This window comes from Amblyomma americanum, chromosome 3 (genome assembly GCF_052857255.1).
Source record: "Amblyomma americanum isolate KBUSLIRL-KWMA chromosome 3, ASM5285725v1, whole genome shotgun sequence".
NCBI lineage: Eukaryota > Metazoa > Arthropoda > Arachnida > Ixodida > Ixodidae > Amblyomma > Amblyomma americanum.
Window position 1 is genome coordinate 195,616,696 of NC_135499.1, and position 26,916 is coordinate 195,643,611.

Genomic DNA, 26,916 nt, shown 5'->3' on the forward strand with positions numbered 1-26,916 from the left:
GCGGCCGTGTTTCGATGGGGGCGAAACGCAAAAAGGCGCCCGTGTGCTGTGCGATGTCAGTGCACGTTAAAGATCCCCAGGTGGTCGAAATTATTCCGGAGCCCTCCACTACGGCATTTCTTTCTTCCTTTCTTCTCTCAGTTCCTCCTTTATCCTTTCCCATTCGGCGTGGTTCAGGTGTCCGCCGAGATTTGAGACAAATACTGCGCCATTTCCTTTCCCCAAAAACCAATTTTCCATTTTTTTCGATAGGTACTGCGCCATTTCCTTTCCCCCCAAAACCAATTATTATTATTATTATTTTTTCGATTCAAAAAAAAAATTTCACACTTCTACCGCGTCAATCCAATTGATCACCTCTTTCTTTTTTTCGTGCTCATTTTGTGCGTACTCTCCTTCGTCTGCGGCAACTCACGTTTCGCGCTCGTTCGACTTCTCGCACCTGTTCTCGTCGGTCTCTGGATTATTCTTCGTTATGAACTTTGCGCCCAACTCGTCTGCCTGCCTTCAGCATTGGCACGCGCTCCGCCGCGGCTGTCCCGGCTATCCGGACATCTTCAGCGGCTCTCGACTCGCGGAGGCTCCTTGTGCCGTGAAGTAATAGTTTTTCCCTCCCTCCTCAGCCTGCGGCCGTGCTTTGATTGTTTGATTGTGTTAGATAGTTTGAGTGTGTTAGTGCGCAATGAAAGCTTGCAGTGGGAAAAATTTGGTTGATGAATTTTAATTTGTTAATTAATTAGGCGCGAACATGTCCCGTGTTTCGTGTGCCACGTCCCGTGTTTATGCCCCGCGTTTCGTGTCAGCAAAACTTTCCCCGTGCGATTAGGTCGTTCTGAGAAGATAAATGTGCAAAAGTTTGGTTGTGTTAGTGCGTGATGAGATCTTGCTGCGGGAAACATTTGGTTGACGAATTTTAATTAATTAATTACAGTTCTACGACACAATATCCACGGACGTCGACATAGCACCTGGATGTCAAAACAGCCATGGACGTCGACATAGCACCTGGACGTGAAAAGTTAAAGTAAAGAATAAAAGAATAAGAACATGAAAATTTTTTAAAAATTAAAACTGCAAAAATTTTAAAAATTGAAAAGAACAAAAAAAAACAAGCAGATCGCGTTCTAGAAAGTTCCATGCTTTCGCATTCCTCCGCTTAGGCAGACTTTTGTGCCCTCAGAATTTTTTAACCCTTGAACAGCCAATCTTGTTTTGTTTTATGATAACCTTTTAATTTTTTGCAGGTCACTAATAACTTCGTGAAGACATCAGCGAACTAGTCGTAAAGAGAACTTTCGAAAGTATGACTTAAGAAGAGATTCCAGCCGTAGTTTTCCATGGCACAGTCAAACCGATATCGGCCAACAACTTCAATTGTGTCAAGTTCAATAACTATCGTTACCGCAGTCCTGGCTTGTGGAAAAGCACATAACCCAACGAAGAAATGGTCCGACATATTTTTGGTACAACGCACGTAGAAATATTGATTGTGGCTGCACTGCCAGCATCGGTAAGAATCTTTAAATACTTAATAACCAAGTGCTTTTTCGTCTTTAGAAGGTCAATATTGACGTCAGAAATTCTACAAATACGACCATGTGGCAATGTACTCTTGTTCAGCGCTTTCATGTACTAGGTTGTTCTTAACTTCGGCGGCCGATGAACAGCCAAGTCATGGCAAAAGTCGAATGTGAATGCAGGCAGCCAGTGATCCAGCAATATTGAAAACGATAGATATGTGCGACGAAACTCAGCTGTCTTTAACAAATAGTGCTATCCCCCCCCAAATATCCTGTTGTCAAAACTGCTGAGACAAGTTTTGTTTATTTATGTCACGACGAAATCGTAGATGGAATGTTTTAACACGTTGACAACGAAGTTCAATTCAAACCAGTTCAATTCACCAAAGTTTATATTTTGACTGCATATAACTCATCTTCCACAAAACGCATTTAAAAAATTCTTGCTGGATGATATTTGTGAAGCACTGCCCATTAACAACCCAGATATGCCGCAACTTCATTGAGAGCCCCTTTCTGAGTCCCTTTAAGCTATCCCGTCATATCATTATTGTGGACCTGAAGTGTCCCCCTCTCCTCCCATTTTCACGTTTCATTTCTTGCTGCATGCCGAACTACGCCTCTACACAAGCATGGCTGAATTGCAATAGCCTTTTTACTCATGAGTTAATGCCATGCGGTGAATTAATTCGTAAGTGGTACGATTCGTACACGGCAGAGAAAAATGAACTCTATTTAAATTAAGTTGAATGTTCGTTGGACGCTTGATGGAAAAGTAAGAAAAGCTACTTGAAAAGCATCACAGGAGTTCGGAAACAGGTTTTCTTGCTTCTCAATGAGATATGACTAAAAAAAAGGGGCGTTGGCTTTCTAGTTTCTGCGGAGCAAACAAAAATAGTAGAAAGTTCTCTGCCATTGACATGTGAAATTTTCAGTCACTAAGATAAATCTTTTAAAACTATGAAGAGGGTTGATACCGCGACAAGCAAGCGCTCTGAGGGTTGTCATGTGGCGGAAGGTAGGTTGTGGCGCCGGTTACAGAGGATAGCGGGGAACGGTGATGGGTATTACGAACGGGGCTTCAGACGCCGACGCTTCACATGCTGGACCCGCGTCTTAAGGGAATGTCGATCTTGTTGCTAATGCAATAATAACGGCCAGTCTGCTAGGATTTGACTTTATAAATGCAATAGCATTAAAAGTGCCACGAAGGCGAAAGCTGTCCGGTGTCGGCGGCGTAGCAAACGTTGTAAAGCCTCCACCTTCCAACCGTGGCAGGTGGCAGAAGTCGTTTAGGAGGATTTGCATCTCTCCATCTGCCACCTGTCATGCTTGGCAGGTGCAGAGAAGGAAACCCCCTTTCCACTTGTAGGGAAGAGGAGAAGGGGGAGAGGCTTGTCTCAGAACAGCACTGCCAAAATGTAACTAACTAGGAATGACTCAGAAAAAATGAGTGAAAGAAGCGATTACGAATATGAATGACATAAGAACGGAATAGAATCAGAACTGGAGTAGAATTTAAAAACTGAAGATGCCTCATCAGAATTAAACATGACAAAGAATGTCTCAGTAAAGTTAAAGATGATTAAGAACGACTGACTTTGTCAGCCTCCGAAGTAATTTGACTTCGAATTGCGAATGCTATCGCATTTACTACGCATTAATTCAATTTATCGCCCCTAAATGTTTTCATTTGGTTCCTCAGTTTACAAGGAGAGGGTGGAAATGAAGCATCACAGAGGGCCTTCCAAAAGCCCCAGCTCCCCTGTATACAATCCAGCAGCAGTAGACCTTTTTGACGTGTATTACAAAGTGGAGTTATTGGAAGCGCAAAGCAAGGCTGACTTATTACACAGACAAAAATATATCTAACAAACTATGAACATACACAAAGTGAACAAGGGAGGGTAACGCTGCTAGGCTTTAGTTAGGTTGGCTCCACGGCTGACCGCGTTGCGGCGCAGGAAACGAGAACAGTCCGAACGGCTGTAATTGGCTGATTCCTTGTTGCGTCACGTAGTGACGTCTCATCGTGACGTCATTTTGACGTCACTGTCAATAACTTGTGACAGAATTTGTCACAGTTCGAACCCGACCGCGGCGGCTGCGTTTTTATGGAGGGAAAACGCTAAGGCGCCCGTGTGCTGTGCGATGTCAGTGCACGTTAAAGATCTCCAGGTGGTCGAAATTATTCCGGAGCCCTCCACTACGGCACCTCTTCCTTCCTTTCTTCTTTCAATCCCTCCTTCATCCCTTCCCTTACGGCGCGGTTCAGGTGTCCAACGATATATGAGACAGATACTGCGCCATTTCCTGTGCCCAAAAACGAATTATCATTATTATTATTGTCACAGTTGCGTAATCTAGCCCCTGGTGTCACTCTTGCATGCTAGAGAGAAGAAAGACACTATGCAACTAAAGGCCCATAAAAGAACTTACGTTTCGGCGTAGACTCGACACCTCCTTCAGGGCTGACAGGGTCTGAGCAGGAGACGCGGTTCTTTCACCTTTTTGGCCCACTGCCACTGTTGCAGCTCACCTATAGAAAGTCACCGGAAATGAGCGATAAATTAATAATAACAGCAAGAATACGCCTGGTTTTAGAGGCAATGTGCTTAAATGCTCCGAGTGCAAAACCGTTAACTTCAGGGGTTGCATCGTTTTTTGACGTATGCATTTTGTTGTGTTTCCATCGAATTTGCCGGCTCCAACTAGATCGAACTAGTCGCTTGTGCTGCACTCATCGTAAGTGTTGTCAATCTTTATCAGTGTTAGGCATTCAACCACTTACATCAAGTGCCTATGCGTAGCAGTCGCTACGCCCGTGCCCTCTGTTTTGTACCCATTTAACATTGTTGCTCGTGGTTGATTCCGTTTATTCAACTTGTTATCTTATTTACTCCGTCCCATTTTTTTTTTGATAACTGCGCGTGTTCAAGAAGAGGCTTTGGTAGTATCTGAGTCCGCAATTCTTGATGTCAGTTTGTATCTTGATTCCAAACTTCTAGTGTGTTTTGAACAAATCCCGGTCACGTGTTCGTATGAAAGTGACATGCATTGTTGGATGTGCGAGGCACAGCTGCGCGTATCTACTCACGGCGCACTGCAAACGATGCGCTATAGCCTGGTACTCATCAGCGTACCACATATTCCTCCGCGTACAGGCAGCTGCAATATAGGGTAGGAACAGCCATTTTGCATGCAAGAGCGAGTTCTCTTGAAACATCTCCACTGACGTTGGGAATGGGCCTCATGGATATTATTCGCACGCAGAAAGACTTTTCATAACAAATGAAAGCAGTGTTTCACTTGTAGCGCCCTCTCTTGGGCGGCGCCGACAACCCGGCTAGCGCGCGCCACCCTGCGAAGAGAAGACGGCACCTGGTCGTGGCTCGTGCAGCCACGGCTGGGAAGTTCTGTTCTGGTGTCGGCTTGTAGCTGTGGTCTCGTTTCCTTCGCTCCTGGGGCGTTAAGCCTACACACTCATACTAATACAGTAATAATTTGCTGAATGCGGATAACGTGTTCACTTTTGTACCGAAGCTGCTTGCACATTGCTCTCTCCACGCGTGTTTAGCTCATTGGAGAAGCTTAGGAGAGTTGGTGGGAATTCATTTTATAACACCACGGACGTAGGGAAGAGATGACACACGAGCGCTCCTGTGTCGTCTCTTCTCTACGTCCGTGTCTATTCGTGCTGTTATAAAATGAGGGTTCAGCTCGCGCACAAATTAATCCTCGCACTGTGAACTTCTTTTTCCGCATACGTTGAACTCATTTCAGAGCTATAGTCGTCTGCAAAGTCATGTTAAATGTTATACGATAGCCCAGACCTTGTGAGTCCAGGAAAAATGTCGGACTTGGTAAACGTCATCACTGAACTCCTGTACGGCGCTAATACCGGGGAGTTTGTGACTGCGGCGAATAGTGTTGTAAATATTCCTGTGACCCATGTTTCTGTGGTTTTGTGAAAAACACCGAATAAAATTTTACCTACCTCAGGTTGACCCTACCGGTTGACGCTTTCTGTCGCATGAACTAAAACCCTGATTCACTGACTCCAGGGACTCCGGAACTTTTTTTTTTAGTGGGGTGGCAAAAACTGAGTTTTTTTGTTATGTTTATTTACTCCGTGTTTTATTAGAGTATTTAGAAATTTTATTTTGCGTTTATATTTTTTATACTTTGCACTGTTCAAAGGAGTGTTTGTTAATGCATTTTAGAGTAACATTGAAATGGGCAGCTTTACAAAGAAGTACACACGAGGAGTGGCCGACTGTATTCTAAACGTTTGCGCATAGTTAGTTTCAAGTCTGCTAATCTTTCTCATGAACAGCGACTTCTGTCGGGGCATAGTTGTTTACGTTACTCAAACGAAATGCTTTACTTCTGGCTACGAAGAGAAACTAGTTCAATTCCAGTGTGCTTTACATTAATAACGCCCTACAATTGAAACGTTTGTCAGAAATCTAACCTGAGTGGAGGCGGGGGGGGGGGGGGGGGGGTTCTGCCCACTCTTAAGAAATGCTGGAAGGGGGCGGGGGGCAACCAGCTCTTCTCCCTTTCTCTTCTGGAGTCCCTGCGACTAATTACCAGGCTATTCGTTGCCTTCATTGTCAAAGCCTGAATAACAACTACGGTAAATTGGTGCTGAATACTAGAAACTTTATTTTAAATTTCTCACCAAAGCGTGTGCTCCTCAACCTGTCTTATTTATTTATTCATTCATTCAAGTGCCTGCAGCATTACAAGGACATTATTGCAGGGGGGGGGGGGAGGGGGGGGGGGGCGGACTATTGGAGGAAAAATGAACATGTGACAAAAGCTTAAAACATTTAGGCCCAGTTGGTATAAAAGCAAGAAAGTAACAAAATACGTAACAACGATAAGTCATCTCGACGGCAAACAGTCTTCAGGGCACCGCGGTGGAAATTGGCAGTTCAATTAATTATTGATCGCGAGAGGTTGCTCGGAAAAAGCACCCTGGGTCTCATAAGCCCCGCCGGACGCAGACCCTGCCATCGCATGGTAATGGCGCGTCGCTTAACCGCTGCACCACTGCGCCATAAGTTCTATGAAGAGTCCCCGCGATCAATGACTGTAAAGAAGAGAATGGCCAATTCCGCACACCTGGGCATTAACCCATTAACGCTATCAAGTCATGCCCTTGATGGGGAGCTTAGGCCCAGGTTCGCTGATCTTTGTCTGAAGCAAAGACCGCGTGACCTTTTTAACTGAGCCTCGACCCGAAACCCAGACAGAAGTGAAAATTGAAGTGCTAGCGCACCTAATTAGCATTTTGCCTAACCACGCTAAATCGTTCGCTATTTTTCTTCTCCGCTCTATAGTCGATGCTCACTTCTCCGAGCTCCCTGCTTCAGCCAGACTCCATGAACATCCGCTTTCTACACACTGCTACGTTAGCGGGAGGGGGCTCTGCTGTCGACTCGAAGGCGTTTCTATAAGCGTGTCCCGCGCTGTTTGTTAACTCCAGCGACATCTCTTGACGTCATGGAGGTGTTGCTGCATAAAACCACAGTCCGCCAGGGCTACCTCCGCACAGAACCACTTTCAGAAATATTTTTTTTCTTTATTGTAGAGAACACTGCGTATAAACCAGGAGCTTCAAAATCTCGGCCTCAGACGTGCGCTTTTGGCAGAGCGTGTACACACACGGGCCCTCCGTCTCCGCCGAACTCCCGGCGAGTTTGGCCACTCCGTTCAGGCAGGCGCCCTCAAGCCTGATGCCACATTCACCGCCGTCACATGCTCAGCCCGCCGGTGACCTCGATGGCGGCCCCCGTGACGAAAGAGCTGTCCGCGTCGTCGCACAGGAACCGGATGGCTCTGGCGATCTCCTCGGGCCTGGCTGCCCGACCCAAGGGTGTGCGGGCGACCACGTGTGCGCGGTCCTTGTCCCCGACGTCGGCCGTCATGGCGGTCTCGGTGAAGCCCGGCAGGACGGCGTTGCAGCGGATCCCGTGCGCCGCCAGCTCGGCCGCCGCCGTCTTAGTCAGCGCCACGACAGCCGCCTTGGAGGCGGCGTAGGCGCCGTGGCACCGCAGGCCCGTGCGGGCCACGATGCTCGACACGGTCACCACCGAGCCTGTCCGCACTCCTCGCGCCAGCATCTCTTTGGCAGCCGCTTGCACCGTCAGGAAAGTGCCCTGCGATGACCACAGATGAGAAATTAACAATCTCTCTTTGAGTATCCCCGGAACGCGCTTTCTTGACATGGGTTCGAACCCGACCGCGGCGGCTGCGTTTTTATGGAGGAAAAACGCTAAGGCGCCCGTGTGCTGTGCGATGTCAGTGCACGTTAAAGATCCCCTGGTGGTCGAAATTATTCCGGAGCCCTCCACTACGGACCTATTTGTTCCTCTCTTCTTTCACTCCCTCCTTTATCCCTTCCCTTACGGCGCGGTTCAGGTGTCCAACGATATATGAGACAGATACTGCGCCATTTCCTTTCCACCAAAAACCAATTATTTTTGACATGGCGCCATTTTTGTTTTTGCGACCGCCGTTTTATTTGTTATGCTATTTATTTACTTATAATTTATTTGTAGTTTTTCTCCTCGTCCACCTCTCCTCCTCATTCATTTACACCACGCTCGGCACCAAGAATGCTTTCTTAAACATACGCAAAATGTGTCTTCTATTCAAAACAGAGCCGCTCGTTCCGTTTTTCGCACAACTTACACTGTTTCAGCGATCGCTCCGTAAAGGCGCGCAATTATATGCAAACCATTAGTCCAAAGCTGCGTATACGTACTATAATTGTTCTGTGTTAGTGAAACAAAAATGCTTGGCCGTCTAAGGTCTGCGGCTTTCGGGCGTCAACATGGCCGCTAACCCTTACTATAGGCCTCTTTATTTGCATCCTTTTATTCCGAAGGACCAACGGTTTCTACATTATATACAGTTACTTAATAGAGATCGTTCTGTAAAAGATTGGGTAAAAATTGCCTGTGGTTTAGCTCTGGTTGAACCTGGAGTGACGCGATACCTACAGCTGGCCGAAAGCAAATCGCTTAGTCGAATTGCAAAGTCAGTCATTCGCTGCTGCGTTTCGCTGGGCGTTCCTTCTTCATCTTCGTCCCTGGACGTGGATTCACTCTCTCCCCCTCTCCGCTCAGTTTCACCGACGAGCCGCCGGCAACTGCTCCGCACCACGTGACCAACCACGTGACCATCCTCATGGCCAGCCACGGTGGCCACGCTGAAGGCTCGAAATGCTAGCGTAATGTAGCTATCGCTACAAAAGAGTCAAAACACCTGTTGTGGTTGACAACAACGTCGCCCAAGGAATAACACTACCATTGGTACATTATTTCCACCTGCTTTGCGACAACCGTGTTTCCAGCCCCGGCTGGAAATCGGAGGTCGCAAGAGTAAGGCTGACCGTATCTCTCCGATTGCTCGCCCCTGTCTTCCCGACATTTTTAAACCACTGCAACTCTTTTTTTTTTACTTCTCTGATAGTGCCTTCAGGGGTGTGCTCCGTATGCGCAGCAGTCGAATCATGAGCGTACCCGCAGATTAACGGCCAACACTCGGTCGAAGGAGTCCAGTTCCATGTCGAGGAGGCTGTCCGCTTTGTTAACACCGGCGCAGCAGATGACGATGCTCACAGGTGGCAGCTCCGTATAACCACGAATGCGATCGAAGAGGGACATCACCGACTCCGGGACAGAGACGTCGACGTGCAGGGCCAGGTGACGCTCGGCTCCTGCGCTCACGAGAGTCGGGTTGAGCTGGTGGTTGAGGTTTCTACCAGGAGTGAAACTGTTACTTTGACTTTCCTTTCCTCATAAACGCTTATTAGTAACACAGCATGACCCTGAAGAAAGACCTTAGGGCTCAATTTTCGCTGCAGTACCTGTGACAGACACACGCGCTTGCCCAACCTGCTCACCTGCGGGCAGCTGTGACACAGTCTGGGCGGCTGCGTCCAGATTCCAGTCGGCAGCCACCACTCGGGCGCCCTGAGCGGCTAGAGCCTCGCAGACACTACGGCCGATGCCACTCCCCGCACCTGTCACCAGGGCAACGCGGTCCCCAAGCCCCGATGCGGGCAGTGTTTCTTTGCGGAAAACAGCGAGCGGTGCACATGGTCCGCACTCAACAGTTCTGAAAAACACACGTGAGACAGGGAGGCGTATTACCGGGAGGAAAAAAAAAACTAATACATGAAAACTGATGCGGCTAAGGTGCAATCGCGGTTGACTTTACCCTCAGTGACTACTTTGACCCTTTTACTCTAAAGACTGATTTGTGTGAAGCCGTAACCGAAGCCTCGGCTTCACATATATACCCAACAGAATTTTTCTTAGGGTTTAAAAGGGGCGGAGATAGGTGGGATGGGATGGCGGTTCGAGGGTGGTGGTGGATGGGTGGGCAGCCCGCTATCTAGGGTGGTTGGGTGACGATGTCGCTGGTGGGTAGAGTTTCTGAAGGGCAGCTGGATTTCCCTTTGAATCCTTGAATTCGATTTTGTTATCGCTTTTTCATTTCACTGTTGCGTGGGATTCTAGTTCATAGAGGCCTTGAGAAGGGGGGGGGGGGAGGGGTAGGTTCGTGACGCTTCTGGAGGGTAGAGATTAGTGGTTGGGTGGTGCTACTAAAGGGTACAGGTATGGTGGAGTGATGGGTGGGCATCCCCCTACTTGGGGAATTGCGGTGGAGAGGTGGCTGTTGAGGGGTGCTTCTGGATAGTCGAGGCTTCACTCTCGAGTCTTCACACAGTCACATTTTCGGAAAATGGCACTGGTACTGCTATCGCAGTAAAAGCGGGGGGGGGGGGGGGGGGGTACCTCACAAAGCGGCACCGGCGGTCGTTCGCAGCGAAAACGAAAGATTGTAAAAGAAGGCAGTGAACAGAAAATGAACTTGAGCGTGGGCTAAACACTATGCAAATCCTGTTTCCTCATCTTCGTAAGTCTGGATTAAACACCTGAACGCATGGGCTAGACAGCCGTTACACTGACAGTCTTTTTTTTTTTAGAGCAGCCGCTTCTGCCAGTCTTGTGCGTAGGGCCAACGAGGATATGATTACATCCAACACAATGTGTGGGAGCATTGTCCTGAAGGCTACCTCCAGTGTTAGGCGCACAATCTGTGGAGAGAGCACTTAATGCTGCCGCGAGGAATAGAACATTTAACCGTCGACAGCTTTGACTTGAAGAGCAAAAGGCTTTCTTTGAGCACAGTGAGTTGTCCTCGTACACATGCGACTTGCGAAAGAATTAGCTGCATGTCCAAAAAGAGGAAGCCCTTGTTATTCTGCTGTTCCACCATCACGCGAGAAGATTAAGGGACAGGCGCAAAAATCAGAAACACATCTTGCGCTTGTTTGTCGTCATTATTCCAGCTGGGCGGAAATGAAACGAGGGTGTGGCCTACGTCATGGAGTTTATCCGAATTCCATTGAGGGAAGATCAGCGCCACCATCAATGCGAGTTTCTTAAAAATGCTTCATCCACAGCAATAACACCGGGAATCTGTGGTCGATGTTGTTTCTTATTTGGATTGGCTAGCGTTGAGCCGAGAACTGAATGTGGTCTGAAACCAAGGCCGCGTCGCTATACGGCAGCTAGATCTAGCCTCCGTAGCCGCGATGCTCATCGCTCTTTGCAGATCAAATTCTTTTAATAAAGCGCTTGCAGTTGTTTTATAAAATTAGCGTAAGTGGATGTTCATTATTACAATCGGATTAAATGAAATTAGCAAAGCAATTTTTTCAGGTTTGCCTGGAGAACAGTCGTATTGTTACAACTGAATCTACGTTTTCAACCCAACACTAGCCAAGAAATATACGAAACCGCATCTTCCCCGCATTCCTGCGGTGAGTGAAATCCAGTTCGCCACATTTCCCTCTAGGTATAGCGATGTTCTATGCGGTAACTGAAAATTCATCATCATCCTCAGCCTTACTACGCCCACTGCAGGGCAAAGGCCTTCCGATGTCTCTCCAATTAACTCTGTCCTTTACCAGCTGCGCCCACCCTATTCCTGCAAACTTCCTAATCTCATCCGCCCACCTAATCTTCTGCCGCCCCCTGCTACGCTTGCCTTCTCTTGGAATCCACTCCGTTACCCTTAAGGACCAGCGGTTATCTTGCCTTCGCATTACATGCCCTTCCCAAGCCCATTTCAACCTCTTGATTTCGACTAGGATGTCATTAACACGCGTTTGTTCTCTCACCCAATCTGCCCGCTTTCGGTCTCTTAACGTTACACCTATCATTTTTCTTTCCATGGCTCGCTGCGTTGTCCTTAACTTGAGCTGAACCATTTTCGTTAGCCTTCACGTTTCTGCCCCGGAGGTGCGTACTGGTAAAATACAGCTGTTGTATACATTTCTCTTAAGGGATACATTGGCGCAGTGCGATTCATGATCTGAGAGAACCTGCCATATGCGCTCCACCCGATTCTTATTCTTCTAGTCATTTTCCCTCTCATGATCCGGATCAGCGGTCACTACCTGCCCTAAGTAGACATACTCCTTTATTACTTCCAGCACCTCGCTGCCAGCTGTGAACTGTTGTTCTCTTGCTAGACTGTTGAACATTACTTTGGTTTTCTGCATGTTAATTTTTAGAACCACCGTTCTGCTCTGCCTGTCTAACCTTCTATGAAAATTCCCTTAGATAGACCCAAAGATTCCTGCTTCTAACACTTCCACTGCCACTGCCTTGGAAAGTCTAGCAATTTGAGAATTAAAAAAAAATCTGTTCTTAAGATTCACTAAAAACTTGAAATGCTTTTACCCCAAATTTTACTTCTAAAGCTCCCTGCAAAAAGGAAAAATCTTCGAATTGAGCATCATTGTTTTGGTATGCATAAGAATGTCTATGGTTTACGCACCTGACTGTCTTCACAAGTTGCGAGTCGTTCTGGGCACCTCCCAGCTTCTTGGAAAAGAACGTTTGTTGCAAAGTATACGGGCTAAGCATGATCTTGTGTAGACTTCCTCCGTTTGGCTGTAAGGACCCCGGCCAGATTTTCCAGAGGCCTGCGAATGAAACACCTCAGGAGGCTTCTTATACGCCGACATAGCAAGCATTCTAAAACGGGGTGACGCCAATAGTTTTTTCATGCACGTGTTCTTCCCTCGAAGCTTCGTACTAAGCGAAGTAGTTATGACAGAATAGAAGAGCTGGAATATTTTTCTGAAAGGTCAGCAGTGAAGTACCGCAGAAGGTTATGCGCCAGAAGCATGAACTTAACTTAATTTGCTAAGTTACATATGTCCTTTGCAAAATGCGCTTTTTTTAACGCTCCTCCGCTACACGGTCATTTGAAGTTCAGCAATAGCGTCATCCTAAAATAAGAGGTAGTCGCACTTGAAACAGTTCAGAGACCTTCGGAATAAGAAAAAAAAAGCTCATTTCTTGAGTTCTCTGTCATAGATATGGTTTCCCTGCAGGTACAGTTGACCGTGCTTAATAGCTTGAATGCTGCATCATTCTTAATTCATTGTTTTCGTTTTCCAACTGGTACTTATGTACCCCGCATTTGCAATAAACTGCAGTACTCTGCGCCTGTATTCTTTACTTCTTTTTGCGTCCTGTTCCTCGAGCTCTTGATTTCATGCATGGTTAAAGCAACGCACCCGACTCCATGCCTATATTTCGCGCGTAATACGAGGTTTTACAGCGAGAGCTGTATGGGCGACGTTCGGCTACGTCATCTCGTCGTCGTCGGCGGCGTCGTCCATGCTCTCCTCTTCTCCCTCCTCACAACCCTCTCCTACTCAGCCCTCTCCTTTTTACGCCTCTCACACCAGACTGATGCTTTATATGGATGGGGGAGTGACCGTGCCTAACGCACATGCTAACCCTCTACATCCATTAGTATGCGTTCCGCATAAAATTATTAAGCGTTATGGTTAATATTATTCAGCGTTGTTATGCGTTCTGGGTGGTGTCATGCGCACGTGATCACCACCCGGAAAGCTGTACGACGCTGTGACTTTCATAAACGCGTAGAAAAGAACAAACATAACTCATAAACCATATATGCAGCCAGGGACAGTAATTATTTTGCATTCCCACACGTTTTCAGTCTTCAGTTTCTGCCGATTTTTTGGAGTCAACTTAGTCGGTAGTGGACTGTGATGTTGGGGTATGAAACCGGCCGATCCCTCGCAGTCTTCAGGCTTGGACCGCTCACAGCCCAACTTTTATCATCATCCGCCTAATTATCATCCGCCTAATTCCCCGGATTGGAGGAGTGGGCCGGAAAAGATTCCAGTTGGATTTGACGAAGGAGAGATTGGATGGAACGGAGGATCGATATGGCCGAAGGGAGGACTCTCGGTCCTTCGCCAAACTGCGTATGGCTGTTTTGGGGTCGCTGAGTCCTGCTTCAGCTTTGGTTATAGCTATTGCTATAGCGCTTTTGCTGCTTCCTCAGCAATATCTGGGGAGGTGGCGTAGTTAGCAGTCGCTCCCTTGCCGGTCCGAATAGTCGCGGTCAGCGCAAAGGCCGGGCGGTCGGGATGTTCAGCTGCATCGACGTGTAAGAAGGGAGGTGTGCATGTTTGGTGTGGAATGCCTCTGCGCTCGCCTTTCGACGGCCCTGGTGATGGAAGGAGTGCAGGGGGTGCATGTTCTTTGGGAGGTGCGCTACACTAAGTGGTGCGTGGATGTGTGGAGGTAGCGGTACCAGATCCCGTTTGGAAGCCGATATTGAGTCGGGAGAGGATAGATCGTCCTGCACTGTTTTGAGTGACGCAGTTGTACCGGGCTGTGGGGTGAGCCTTGCGGAGCTCGTTTAGTGTGCTGTGTACGCCCAGGCTTAGTAACCTGGCTGCGTTGGATGTGTTATATAGAGGGGGGGGGGGGGTTAAAGGCCGCTCTATACGCCTTTTTTCGCGTTCTTCGGAGGAAAGGTGTAGATAGAGCAGGTCGTAGACGAATCTGCTTAGGACGAGGGCTTGCACCAGACATCAGAGGTCAGCCTCCTTCATGCCGTGGTGTCAGTTCATAATTTGTGCCTTATTAGTCTGGTCGTTTGGGATACACTTATAGTCAGTTTTGTCAGGGTCTCCGTGTTCCGACGATTGTTCCGACGATTGATTCCGAGGAGTTCCTGTTTTTGAGAGAAGCATTCTTGCCCTGCATGCCTCTGAAACGTGGGTTCTATAGGGCGTACGGCTCCCTGTAAGGTTCTCTCTTTCTCCATGTCGCTCACTGAGGAGACCCACAGAATAATGTCGTCCGCGTATAACTAGGGGTGTAGGCGGGTGTCATTTTCTGCGGTAGAGCAATAAGGGCTATACTGAAGAAGAAGGGATATAGGACTGAGCCTTGGGGTGTTCCACGTCTGTCTATGCGAATTGGGTCGGACTTGACGTTGCCTAGGTTGACCTCCGCTCTTTTATCAAAGAAGACCCGGAAGTAGCGGAAGGTTCGTTCCTTTGGGTTCAAAAGGGAGAAGTTGCTTAGAATGGCCTCGTGTGAGACGTTGTCGCACGCCTTTACTTAATACAACCTTTGTTCCAGCCTTGTAAGTCGTATCGAGGATGCCCAGCGATAGTTGGAGCATGGTGTCTTGTGTGGACAAATGCGGCCTGAATCCTTTCGTGGAGGGGAGTGAATCATTGTCCCACGTGCAGTTTCGGAAGCTCTTTAAGATGACATATGCACCATTAATTTGCCCGCATACAAGGTGAGGTAAACTGGACGGAGGTTTTTTTTCTTTGCGGCTAAGGGTTTGCCTGGTTTTATTGTCAAGAGACTTTTCGTGTCTCCACCCCTGGTCGAGCTCGCCTTCCTCGAGAACTTATCCAGAAGTTCGCTGAGAGCGGAGATCGAGGTTGAGTGTAGATTTTGGAGGGCTTTGTTGGGTATTCTGTCTGGACCCGGTGCCAAGTTGGGTTGCAGCTGTCCTAGCGCTTAACGGACCCCTGCTTGTGTTATGTCCGCAGAGTTAGGTATAGAGGGTCGATGTGCGATGTATTTAGGTATCGGACGTGGATATCTGCAAGCAGTTCTGCGTCTTCTCAGGAAAATTTATGTATGATCCGGGTGACGTGCTTTCACTGGGTTGATGTGCTCTGTTCGGGGTCTAGAAGGCGGCGTAGTAGGGGCCACGTGCGAACAGAGCCTATCTGCCCATTCATGTTGTCGCAGATATGACCCCCACAACTGGCGTGCCAGGTTGAAGGAGTGGTCCTCTATCTGTCAGTCAAGCTGTGCTATTATGTGGCACAGAGTGAGATTGAAGCGTTGGGTTTTTCTTCGCTTCAGTAGGCTCAAGTGGGCTTCCCTTAGGTGTAGTAGGCGACTGTCTATCTCCGGTAGCTCTTCGGAGGCTACCGCTTCTTTGGTAGCGGTAGTGATACCTTCACTGAGTAGTGTGAGCCACTCTCCGGGGTCTGTGATTTGTGAGGCACGAAGCCGGTCGAAGTTATCCCAGTCCGTTATGCGCACCGGATTCGTTCACACGACGCCCTGCCTGCTGCAGCCCTTCGACCTCCGCTTTTTTATCCTGAGCAACAAAAAAAACTTCCTTTTTGAAACAGGCACAAATAACAGAGTGTCGTGAAACTGCCATACCTGCCAAACGCGCTATAAAACAAGCGCAGCAAAATTATGCTCTTTAGTACCGTTCACTGCTATACAGTACAGGAGCCCCCCTCACTCTGTGGAAAATCTGCACAACACTGCCCTTCGACAGAAATATGCAGAAGCCGGCGGGTTCTGTACAGGGCCACTTGATGGGGTTCTTTTAGCACACCTGCCTGTGCTGACAGGCCTCAAGTAGTGTATCTTAATGACCAATTCTCTTCTACTAAAGTAATTAACAGTGGCGTTCCCCAAGGCTCTATACTAGGCGCATTGTTGTTCTTATTATTTATAAATGATCTACCTAATGTACTTACCAATTGTAACTGTTTGTATTATGCTGATGACACGACCATCTACTCATCACAGAAATCGCTTACCGCACTTCAACACACTTAACAATGTGTATTCCTGGTGCACTGATAATAAACTTCAAATCAATCCCTTAAAAACAACCTTTGTACTATTTCATAATCCACAAACGTCAATCTCTTCTCCAATAACTGTCTCGTTAAATACTTATGTTATACCGACATCTGATGCTGTTAAATTTCTGGGTATTACTCTCGACAAACACCTTAAGTTCAATAGCCATGCCAACTCGCTAATAAAAAAGGTTTCATTTGGCATCCGCATTATCATTAAAACACGCGCATTCTTTCACCCTCATATTATTAGATCGTTGTATCATGCTTATATTAACTGTCATTTATCATACTGTTTATCTTCATGGGGTAATACATATGCCATTCATCTCAAACCACTTCAACGTCTTCAAAATCAGGCAATAAAATTAATGACCTTTAGCTCATTCCGCTGCCATTCTTTACCTATCTATCAACGTCTTAACGTTTTACCCATTCAACAGCTGTTCTATCATAAGTTATCACTCATTACATTTCGTCTCTTTCATCGTGAAATAACCTTAGACAGTCTTCCTTTTGATAACCTCATGAACAACAAAAATAATACTAGGTTTTCAGTACGCTATAACCTTCTATTACCTAAAATCAGATCTAACAATGGTAAATTTACACTTCGTTTCTATGGTATTTCACTTTGGAATCGCATCCCTGTTAATATTATGTCATCTCTTTCATTGCTGTTTTTTAAACACAATATGAAAAGAATACTGTTAGCAGAACCATCTTGTCATTTGTCATAAATACATTTATTAAATTTTCTTTACATTATTTCTGTTATTGTATCGTTAGGCTTCATGTTTCTGTAAAACACTTCGTATTTTTCTTTGTTCGTAATATGCAGAAGAGCCAAATTTTTATTACAGATTACTAGATATTCCTGCTTATGATTATTTATTCTGATATTACTGTATAACGCTGTTTTTAGTATATCTCTAATTGTATTTTATTTATGTGCACTTGTTCCCTATGAATTGTATTTCCTGACCCGTTTTTTCTTTTTCTTTTTGTTTTGTTTTGTTTTGTTTGTTCGCCCTCTACTTGCTGCTCTAATACTCTTATGCACCCACTAATGATAGGCGGTCCCCCTGGCAGTTTCTCACTCTGGGACCTCCTGATGCTGTATATAATATGTAAGCCCGTTTCTTGTACATGCAATAACAACAAATTTGAACTTGAACTTGAACTCTAGAGTGCAGAGGACTGCAGTTCCCCTCACTGTCGGGGGGCTGCCGCACTGCTAGACTCGGAAGCGAACCTAGTTACTTCTACCTTGCTGAGTAAAAAGTTTTTCACATGCAGGCGCATATTGTAAATAGGCCTTAACGTACGTACACAAGCTGTGCCCAGCTGCGAATGGCTTTTCTTTATTATTTCATTGGCTGGAAGACCTAGACGTAAGCATACTGCTTTTAGTTGCCATTCAGGTGCATAAATAGAGCGAAAAGCACCTTCTGCTGAGAAAAACTTGAAAGAAACCACGAGCATCACTGAGTCTTGACAGACCGAACTCTGTGACTAATTTGAGTGATAGCTGCATCGAAGCAGCAAATGATTACGAAGCGTCTGAAAGCACGCGCGACACTTTCTCAAATTATAAAATATGAAAAAAAAATGGTGGAGGGAATCAACCCGTGTTGCTGGTTAGCAAGAACTAACATAGCTTTAAAATTTACATGATAATATTGTAATGATGACAATCGGAACAGCGGAACCGATAGAGAATACTAACGGGTTATCGTGGCGGAATATCAAAACGGAAGAGCAGGGTCGTTGTGCAGTGCACGCAAGTTTACCAGCTATCTACTTGAAGATCGGGAACTCCTCGGGCAAAAGCGTGCAGCCTGTTCATATTCGTTTCCCCAGTAAAGGTTTTTTGACCTAAAAGACGTCCACGAGCTTCATGAGTTTCTGTGCACGTGAAGAAGGGGTATCCTAATATTTTGAGAGCGCTGTGAACTTCCCTGCCGCCAGATGTCAACAATCTTGTCAGAATGCTGCGATGTGCGCTCTCCCGGACAATGTAGATGTCTCTTTGCGACATGATCTTCTCAGAACCTATACGTCACTGTGCAGAGCTAAAGCCAATTTATATATATATTTTTTTGCTTTCCTAGAATCGCAGAGCCAATGAACTGATCTGACTCCGCTGGGCGGTGAGCAGACGGTTTTGTGTTTTACTTATTCAGCGGATTTTCAGGCTCGCTAACGAGAGTGCAAACAAAATTCCTAAATGCATCTTCTCAAAGACTTCCTGAAAGAAGCGTGGCTAACTGCGTCAAGGTGCTCAAATCAGTAATTTAAGCCACGTGGTTAGAACAGTGGGGTCAATGTGCTTTTTTTCTTTTCTGACGAGTATGCCGGCTGCTCATTTATTAACACATTGTACTACAAAAACCTTGGACGGCTGTCCGAAGTAAGGAACCGCTGTGTGAAATGTTTCGAAACGGATTCACGAACGATGCGGTCGTCTGCTAGCCAGACGAGCTAATTCGTTCCTGGTCGGCATAACACGCACGAAAACGCATTGTTAGCAAAGCGGTTACTTTCAAAGTCTGAGTAAGAAGCACACTTTCTGTGAATGTTTTCAACCTATTTTTGTGCATGCATAATACCTTTAATATCTCTTCAAGCTTGTTGTAGAGGTAAAAATAAATTGCCTTCTTGATTACGACGCTGGTCTTGTTTCTTGAAGGACTTGCTTCTTGAAAGGGCGTTGAAGGCTAATTGAACTTGCGACTATACTAAGAGACTATATTCACTGAAAATAGAGCTTTTATAAGCGAGAAGATGTCGCAAGACAAAATCCAGGTGTCGCCACTGCCAGTGGCTTTCGGCACGTAAGCTGAGGCCACACCAAGAAAGTTCTTTTTTTCGCGCCGACACCGGACACTAGGTGTCACCGCCGTTGATTTCCAAACGACGGAGCCCTTTTCGGTCTCGACATCACGTGTTGGAACCATGAGGAGTGAGAATGTTTAAACCCAACTTTCTTAGCCATAAATGCGTCTTTTAGTCCCGGAAAACCATGCACATAGCCGGCAAAAGGCATCATCACTCAAGGAAAAAATGCAGGGAATTGTCTTCAGAGTAACTTAAATATTTTATTCCTTGGAGCGTTCCCATTTTGTACCATACATATGCTCAGGTTTGCTCGTCACATTACTGCTGTCGACTCGATCCGGGACTATATTGGTAGGACATGAAGCATATGATTGATTTTTTGTGCATTATTGATTTTATAGCAGTTACGTGCTCTGCGTGCAATTTCCGAGACGACGTCACTTTACACGCGTTTATTTATGGTTTCAGTACTTCAGTATGAATTCAGTGACGAGGACGTTAGGCTCGGAGGTTCTTTCGGGCCTCGAGATCGACTCTAGTGCCTCCTTGATGTTAATTTAAAGTTTTAAATGTAAAGCAGATGTCGTGGAGGCATACCAATTAGCAGTCCACATTACAGCGACCCCACTGTTGAATGAACATAGTTCAAAATATTAGAGCAGTTTAAAGCGAAAGCTTTATTAGCCAGCGGCGCCGATTTCGCCGTGGGCTGCAGTTTGACCTTGAACGTCCTTGCTGCGCAGCTGCCATAGAAACGCATCACGTGACTCTGCCGCGCTGCCGAGCCGAGTCTTCGCCGTTGCTGCGACGGGGCTCCACAACCGCTGCTGCCTGACCATGGGGTCTCGCCTAGCAGACGCGGCTTGGCGTCTGTAGCGTTGAGTGCGTTCCGCACACTGGATAGGTAGCGCGCCCACCCTATCAACATGGCAGGTGGCAGTTAATGGTTGATCGCGAGGGGTTGGTCACCCAATGAACGCTGCGGCCTATTTATTGCTGCAGTGTCGCATGTCTGCCACAACGTTGTCAGCGCTAATGCATGCAGCCCACATCTCTATCACCACCGCCACGTACCTCAAAGCGCGATTGAGGCGTCCACTGAATGGTTGGTTGGTTTTGGGGCAAATGAAATGGCGCAGTATCAGTCTCACATTTCGGCGGACACCTGAACCACGTCGTAAGGGAAGGATAAAGTAGGGACTTAGAGAAAAAAGGAATAGGTGCCGTAGTGGAGGGCACCGGAACAATGTCGACCACCTGGGGATCTTTAACGTGCACTGACATTGCACAGCACACGTTCGCATTTGCGTTTCGCCTCCATCGAAACGCTGCCGCCGCGGTCGGGTTCGAACACTAGTACTCAAAGTCTGTAGCCGAGCGCCCTAAGCACTGAGCCAACGCGGTGGGTCTTTGAAGAGTAGGAAGATGAAGAAAAGGAAGCAGTCGTAGACGAAAAAATAAAAGAAGACAGTCTCGGTAGAAAGCAGGGGGCTTCTGGTGTAAATACATGGGAAATAATTTGTGCATCATTTACTCTTAGTGTTTCACGTGCGTAGCTGCGATGTTTATTCTAATGATAAACAACGCGAATGCAACGAAAACTAAACAGTCAGTTATTTATGCCGGAAACTGACCCAGTCATCACGTACCGTTTAGAAACGTGGGTGGCCAGGGATTTGGAACGACGTCAGGTCCACGTCACTTTGCCGCAAACACTGGCGTTCAGGATAGTTGTTTCGCGGTGGAGATGATTCGATGCCGGAAGATCGCTCACACGCATTCCTGTGTGTTTGCAATGAAAAGAAGAAGAAAAAAAAAGCACACTCGACACCCGTACGCATATCGTTTCAGTGCAGCTGCGCGGCAGCCTAGCTGGTGCATGTATGTTAGGTTTAACGACCTCAATTAATGATACCCTGGCAGCTGAATTTCGCCTTCGGACGCAGTATACTGCTCCTGAATACGGCAAAAAGCATAGAACATCATTATCCAGGATCCCGCTATAGCCTACACGTTTAAACCGCATTTCTCAGATATATTTAACAGTACTGAAATGTTTAATGGGTTCTGAACAGACCGAAATCAAGAGAATTAGGAGCATAGTTTAGAAGAAAATGCGCCGTCACTGTAGCCGGATACAACTCAAGAACGGAGCGGCAAATGCCCCCTCGAAGAATTCCCTCCAGCCAATGGCGTCGACCGACACTTATGACCTGGCAGCTAATCCGGTTAATCCGTGGTTAATAAACGTCTCCGAGCCTACGTCACGGACGACATATCGGGGGAGGGGCGATTGTCTGTGTGGTGCAGTGGATTATATATCCTCGTGTAGTGAGAGTTTTCTCTATTTTAAAGCTATAGCGCTAAGGGTTCCAGAAGTTCTACACAATATCTGACGGCGCCCTCCGGATCAGGAAAATCCGGATTGGTACACAAGGTGGCTAAGTCAAACGATAAGCGCCAGATTTTAAAAGGTATTAAACCATCAGAAAACTGGTGATTAGAAGGTCGCAACACATCTCAAGCGTCATTAGGACAAGTATATAAATTGAATTAATCCCGCTGAAAAGAAAATTGGGGTAATTAGTCTGGAATCTATCCCCTGACGCTTTGGTTGCGAGTCAGACAAGCTACCTGTATGCTATGCAGGCCTATTCGCGCAACTTTATAGCCAACTTGGGCAAGAGGAGACTCCACTGGAGTCTATTAATACCCCTGTCACACGGGACGTTGAATGTCATTCGCAGCGAATGACATTCACAACGAATGTCATTGCCTGCTGGCGTTCCCGTTCTACACGGGTACACAAAACGGCATTTGCAAATGATGGCGATGTCCATCGGCTAACTGCTATGACAGCAGAATGTTACAAATCATGTTTTTCATACACATATTTTATGTTTATTGCTTGTATCACACTGTTACACATTAATAGACTCTTTAAAAAAATTTTGCAACGCCTTGCGGCAGCAATAGACAACAAGCAATCCACTGAAATATCCAAAGCAAGACAGGCTCAAAGCCGCTCACGATCCCTCCCGTACATGCCGCCCGCACTTCCTCCCGCTGTCGGCACTATGGAGGGCTGCGAAATTGGTGCCGAATTCTTGACAGTCGCTGATGAGCAACAGTGCAAGCGAACATTGCTTGTTCACACGCCTTCTGCTGGGCTGGCGAAGCTGCAGAGTCGTTTTCCATTGCGAGCACTGAAGGCAAATGGAGTGACGACCAAGCTACTCAGGCAAGATGGAGGACGGTTTGTAAACAAACGCGGCCGTCTCTACAGTAACTGGCGGCGACTGGGAACAAGAGTGTAGTTGCGCAAATCGCTTCAAATACCTTATTTTACATCAAAAAATGATTCAAAAGTTCATTGCAGCAATTAAAATAAAGTTTTCTTTGAATACGTTTTGTTCTCACTAATCAGTTTTGTAATTTTTCGCCAAGCCGCTGTCGTCGAGATTACACAGGTCGCGCTTGCATGAGTTCGGGAAACTCATTCAATGGGCGAATGTCGTTAGCTGTGAATGTCATTGACTGTGCCCGTGTAGCAGCGAAAAAAACGCCATTCAAACGCAATGTCATTCGCTGCGAATGACATTCAACGTCCCGTGTGACAGGGGTATAACTCCTCGAGTCATGCCCTTAAAGGCGGAGTTTAAGTGCCCCCCCCCCCCATTTTTTATCGATCTCGTTGGGTTTTTGCACGTAGGAATGCGCTAACCAATCGAAGACACTAGTGGCGTATAGCATATTAAGAGCGGAGCTCTTACTCTCCGAGCCGCGACGTTCGACCTCTAAACCGGAGAAGCGTCCTGACGTCACACCACGTAACTGGCCACCAGTCAAGAACTTCCAGCCAACCTCTAACCGTGGACGCGCAACTCTTCCAGGCCTGCGTGCCGGGGGCGGGGAGAACTGTCTTTTCTGATGGAAATAAAAGTTGTTCAATAAAAAAAATAGCTGCGCCGGCCGCCGCCGCTCGCTTGATAATAATAATTAGTATTTTTGGGGGGAAAGGAAATGGCGAAGTATCTGTCTCATACGTCGTTGGACACCTGAACCGCGCCGTAAGGGAAGGGATAAAAGAGGGAGTGAAAGAAGAAATGAAGAAAGAGGTGCCGTAGTGGAGGGCGCCGGAATAATTTCGACCACCTGGGGATCTTTAACGTGCACTGACATCGCACAGCACACGGGCGCCTTAGCGTTTCTCCTCCATAAAAACGCAGCCGCCGCGGTCGGGTTCGAACATATAATAATAATAATAATTGGTTTTGGGGGAAAGGAAATGGCACAGTATCTGTCTCATATATCGTTGGGCACCTGAACCGCGCCGTAAGGGAAGGGATAAAGGAGGGAGTGAAAGAAGAAAGGAAGAAGAGGTGCCGTAGTGGAGGGCGCCGGAATAATTTCGACCACCTGGGGATCTTTAACGTGCACTGACATCGCACAGCACACGGGCGCCTTAGCGTTTTTCCTCCATAAAACGCGGTCGGGTTGGAACCCGGGAACTCCGGATCAGTAGTCGAGCGCCCTAACCACTGAGCCACCGCGGCGGGGCCGGGTTCGAACCCGGGAACTCCGGATCAGTAGGCGAGCCGGAGTTCCCGGGTTCGAACCCGACCGCGGCGGCTACGTTTTTATGGAGGCAAAACGCTAAGGCGCCCGTGTGCTGTGCGATGTCAGTGCACGTTAAAGATCCCAAAGTGACTAACCGTATGACTAAAGGGCGGTTCACATGCAAGAGAATTGGAGAACAGAGCGAACAGCGGCGCGACGCTGCGAAGCGGTTCGCGCGCTTTCGTTTCACATGCATCGGCGCTCCGCGTTTACCACCGCTGCGAAAACCAATGTTGCTGGCAAAAGATATGCGCCTGCAACCGGTTTTGGTGGCCTGAAAACACAAAAAAGCGTAATATAAAAGCATTATTTTGTCATTTCTTTTCACAGTTTATTTAACTAAATATAATTATTGCGTTTTAAGCATTAAACAGCACTTTATACAATCTTTTTTTCTAAACAAAAGTTCGTACGTGCGGCGTTAAAGGTTGATAAAAGGTTGATAAAATGTCTTCCTAATTTACATCATTCGAGGTTGAATTAGCAGCTCAACACCCCAAGAACGGCATAATAACTCGTGTGTTTTTTTTATTCGTTTCTATTGACGGAACCATTACGTACAGTGCAAGAGTCACAGATATCTCACAAAGTACTGCCATGGTCGACGAGGCAAAGGGCGTTTAGCGCTCGCCTGACCAGGCCTCGTCTCCGAATACATTGCACTAGATTCTCTAACTGGCGTTCACACGATAGACAAGAAATCATAAAGAAGCAATCAATTTTACAACACACAAACACTGAATAAACTATGCACATTAAAAGCTAATTTGACCAATCCATTATACAGCATATATACTAGTCACTAAGGCAAAGAGCAGAGGACTCAGTCCAAGTTATACAGCCGGCTTGTTACAGCCGGATCCTTCTGTGTATTTTTTCAAAACATTCAAAATACAAGGCAACACAGCATACATCATGAAAAAGCTGATATGATGTTTTACCCAGCAATTTTTTATTTCTCTTTTATAGCTGCTTGTTGCTTTCGCATTTCGAGCCATTCCAACTAATTCCAGAATCAAGTTTATAGTGCGGGGACTTGGCAGTTAATTGACTACTGTATTCTGTTAATAAACGGAATTATATTCGGTTTTAATGTTGGCAAATTGAGATTTTTTACGCACAGATCTCGTTCTCTGTCCGCCGAGATCGCTATATGCCACAGTTTTACAACACAGAGGTCTTTCAGCCCTATCTCTCCTGACATCTTTCAGGGAGATTCTTGTTGACAGCGCGTTAAAGCACAGGGACAGAAGAAACACAGAGGACGACGTCACAGGCGCTGAGTAGATTAATAAAAAGAGTAGTTTAATAAAAAAATAGGCTGGCAAATACTTTCAATTTTCTCTCTTTTTCTTTCAGTGAGGTTGGCGGAAGGGGTTAGAGTGGAGAGGTTGTCAATGCCCTGTTCGTGTAAAACACGCATAAATCTCTGCCTGACCTCCGGTGACTTCTTCTAGCGATGTCGGCTCATTTCGCTTTTCTATCACATATTTTTCGTTTTATTTTTTCTTCATGCCTAAATATGCATCCCACAAACTGCACACATGCACGGCTGCAACATATTAATATTCCTTTTTACGCTTAAGTTAGTCATGCAGTGAATTTATTCGTAAACGGTGATATTCGTTTAAACCAGGGCACAACAACCACTATCTTAACGAAGTCGTGCCTTCGTAGAACGCTTCTTACAAAAATAACAAAAATTGTTTTAGAAGCTTCAGAAGAGTTCAGAGACAAGTTTTCTGCTTACCATGCGAAATACGTCACAAAAAGAGCGTCCACTTTCTAGCTCCGGCACGAAAAAAAGAATACAGTTCCCCGCCATTGACACGTGATATTGTCAATCACTGAGCGATGTATTTCAATACTACGAACTGCGAACACGGTTGATACCGCGACAAGAGATTGCTTTGGGTGCTCTCATGGGCGTTAAATGCCATTTGAGTAACACGTAAACTGGTGGGCGATCATAAAATGTTATACGATAAATCTGCTATGGTATGTACAGTCTTTGTCAGAAGTCTTAAGGCCAAAGGCTTTTCTCTTCAGCCGCATAACAGAGCCATTACGGCACTGTTAATGATGACTGACCGTGAAATGCTACCAGAAGGTTTTTCTTGCGGTAAAGAAGCTTCCTGCTTGGCTTGTGTTTGAATGATCCGCTACACGGAGCATTCTAGGAACATTCATTTCGTTGCAGCTGAACGCTGTGGCCTTAAGACTTTTTACCAAGACTGTACATTTCGATTTAACTTTGATCGCCTTGTATTTTTGACTTTGAACTTCACTCCGCCGTCACTTTTCCGTTCAGCTACATGCGTGGGCTTCTGAAGGGTAGAAGCGGGCGTAGGGTTTAGGTGAGTGGTAGGGTGAGGTGGACAGGTGGAAGTAGATGGGTGAAGGCCTTTTGGAGGGTGGAGGTACCTAATCTTCGCCAGACCCGAGAAATACGTCCGCCCCTCAGTGTTAATCTAAGCACCTTTCTGAAGTCTGAGTGGTGGCGTGAACGTACACAAAAAAGTTTGCAGCCGTAGGCCCAGGAGATCTACTCCAAGAGTATTCTCCATGCTCTATGCTACGCACCTCCGTGCTTTCAGAAACATGCAATAATTTATTATGACGTATAGTGAGTTAAGTCTAGGCACTTAAGAGTGCGTATATATTTAAAGGTTTCAAATATTCTCACTGCAAATCCCAGGAAACAGGAGATATTTGGCCGCCATGAGGGGAAAGCTGATTTGACACAGAAGCCCAATTGAAAGGATGCTCATAGCGACCCTTCTAATACGCAGTGCTTTAATAGTTGGCTAGGTGGGAACACAGTGAGTACTTTGTGACTTCCAAAAGTGATTACGCTGGAGAAGTGATGCGTTTATTTTAATTCCTCAAAAGCCAATTGTACGCGAGGCCTGACGAAGACTACACAAGCCTTAT

At 46.5% G+C, this 26,916-nt stretch overlaps 1 protein-coding gene across 1 annotated transcript; it reads right to left on the reverse strand.

Moving 5' to 3' along the window:
- Positions 1-7,089: 7,089 nt before the first annotated feature.
- On the reverse strand, positions 7,090-12,478 carry LOC144124335 ((3R)-3-hydroxyacyl-CoA dehydrogenase-like). The gene is made up of 4 exons (XM_077656969.1): positions 12,390-12,478; positions 9,439-9,653; positions 9,056-9,252; positions 7,090-7,687 (listed from the first exon to the last, which is right to left on the reverse strand). The coding sequence occupies exons 1-4, from the start codon at positions 12,476-12,478 to the stop codon at positions 7,283-7,285; spliced, it is 906 nt and encodes a 301-aa protein (XP_077513095.1). The 3' UTR covers positions 7,090-7,282.
- Positions 12,479-26,916: the final 14,438 nt, after the last annotated feature.

Coding starts and splice junctions, on each gene's coding strand:
- LOC144124335 (XM_077656969.1), bottom strand. CDS start 12,478: ATGCTTAGCCCGTATACTTTGCAACAAACGTTCTTTTCCAAGAAGCTG. Junction 9,253..9,438: donor TGTGTCACAGCTGCCCGCAG/GTGAGCAGGTTG, acceptor TCGTGAGCGCAG/GAGCCGAGCGTCACCTGGCC. Junction 7,688..9,055: donor TGTTGGCCGTTAATCTGCGG/GTACGCTCATGA, acceptor TGGTCATCGCAG/GGCACTTTCCTGACGGTGCA.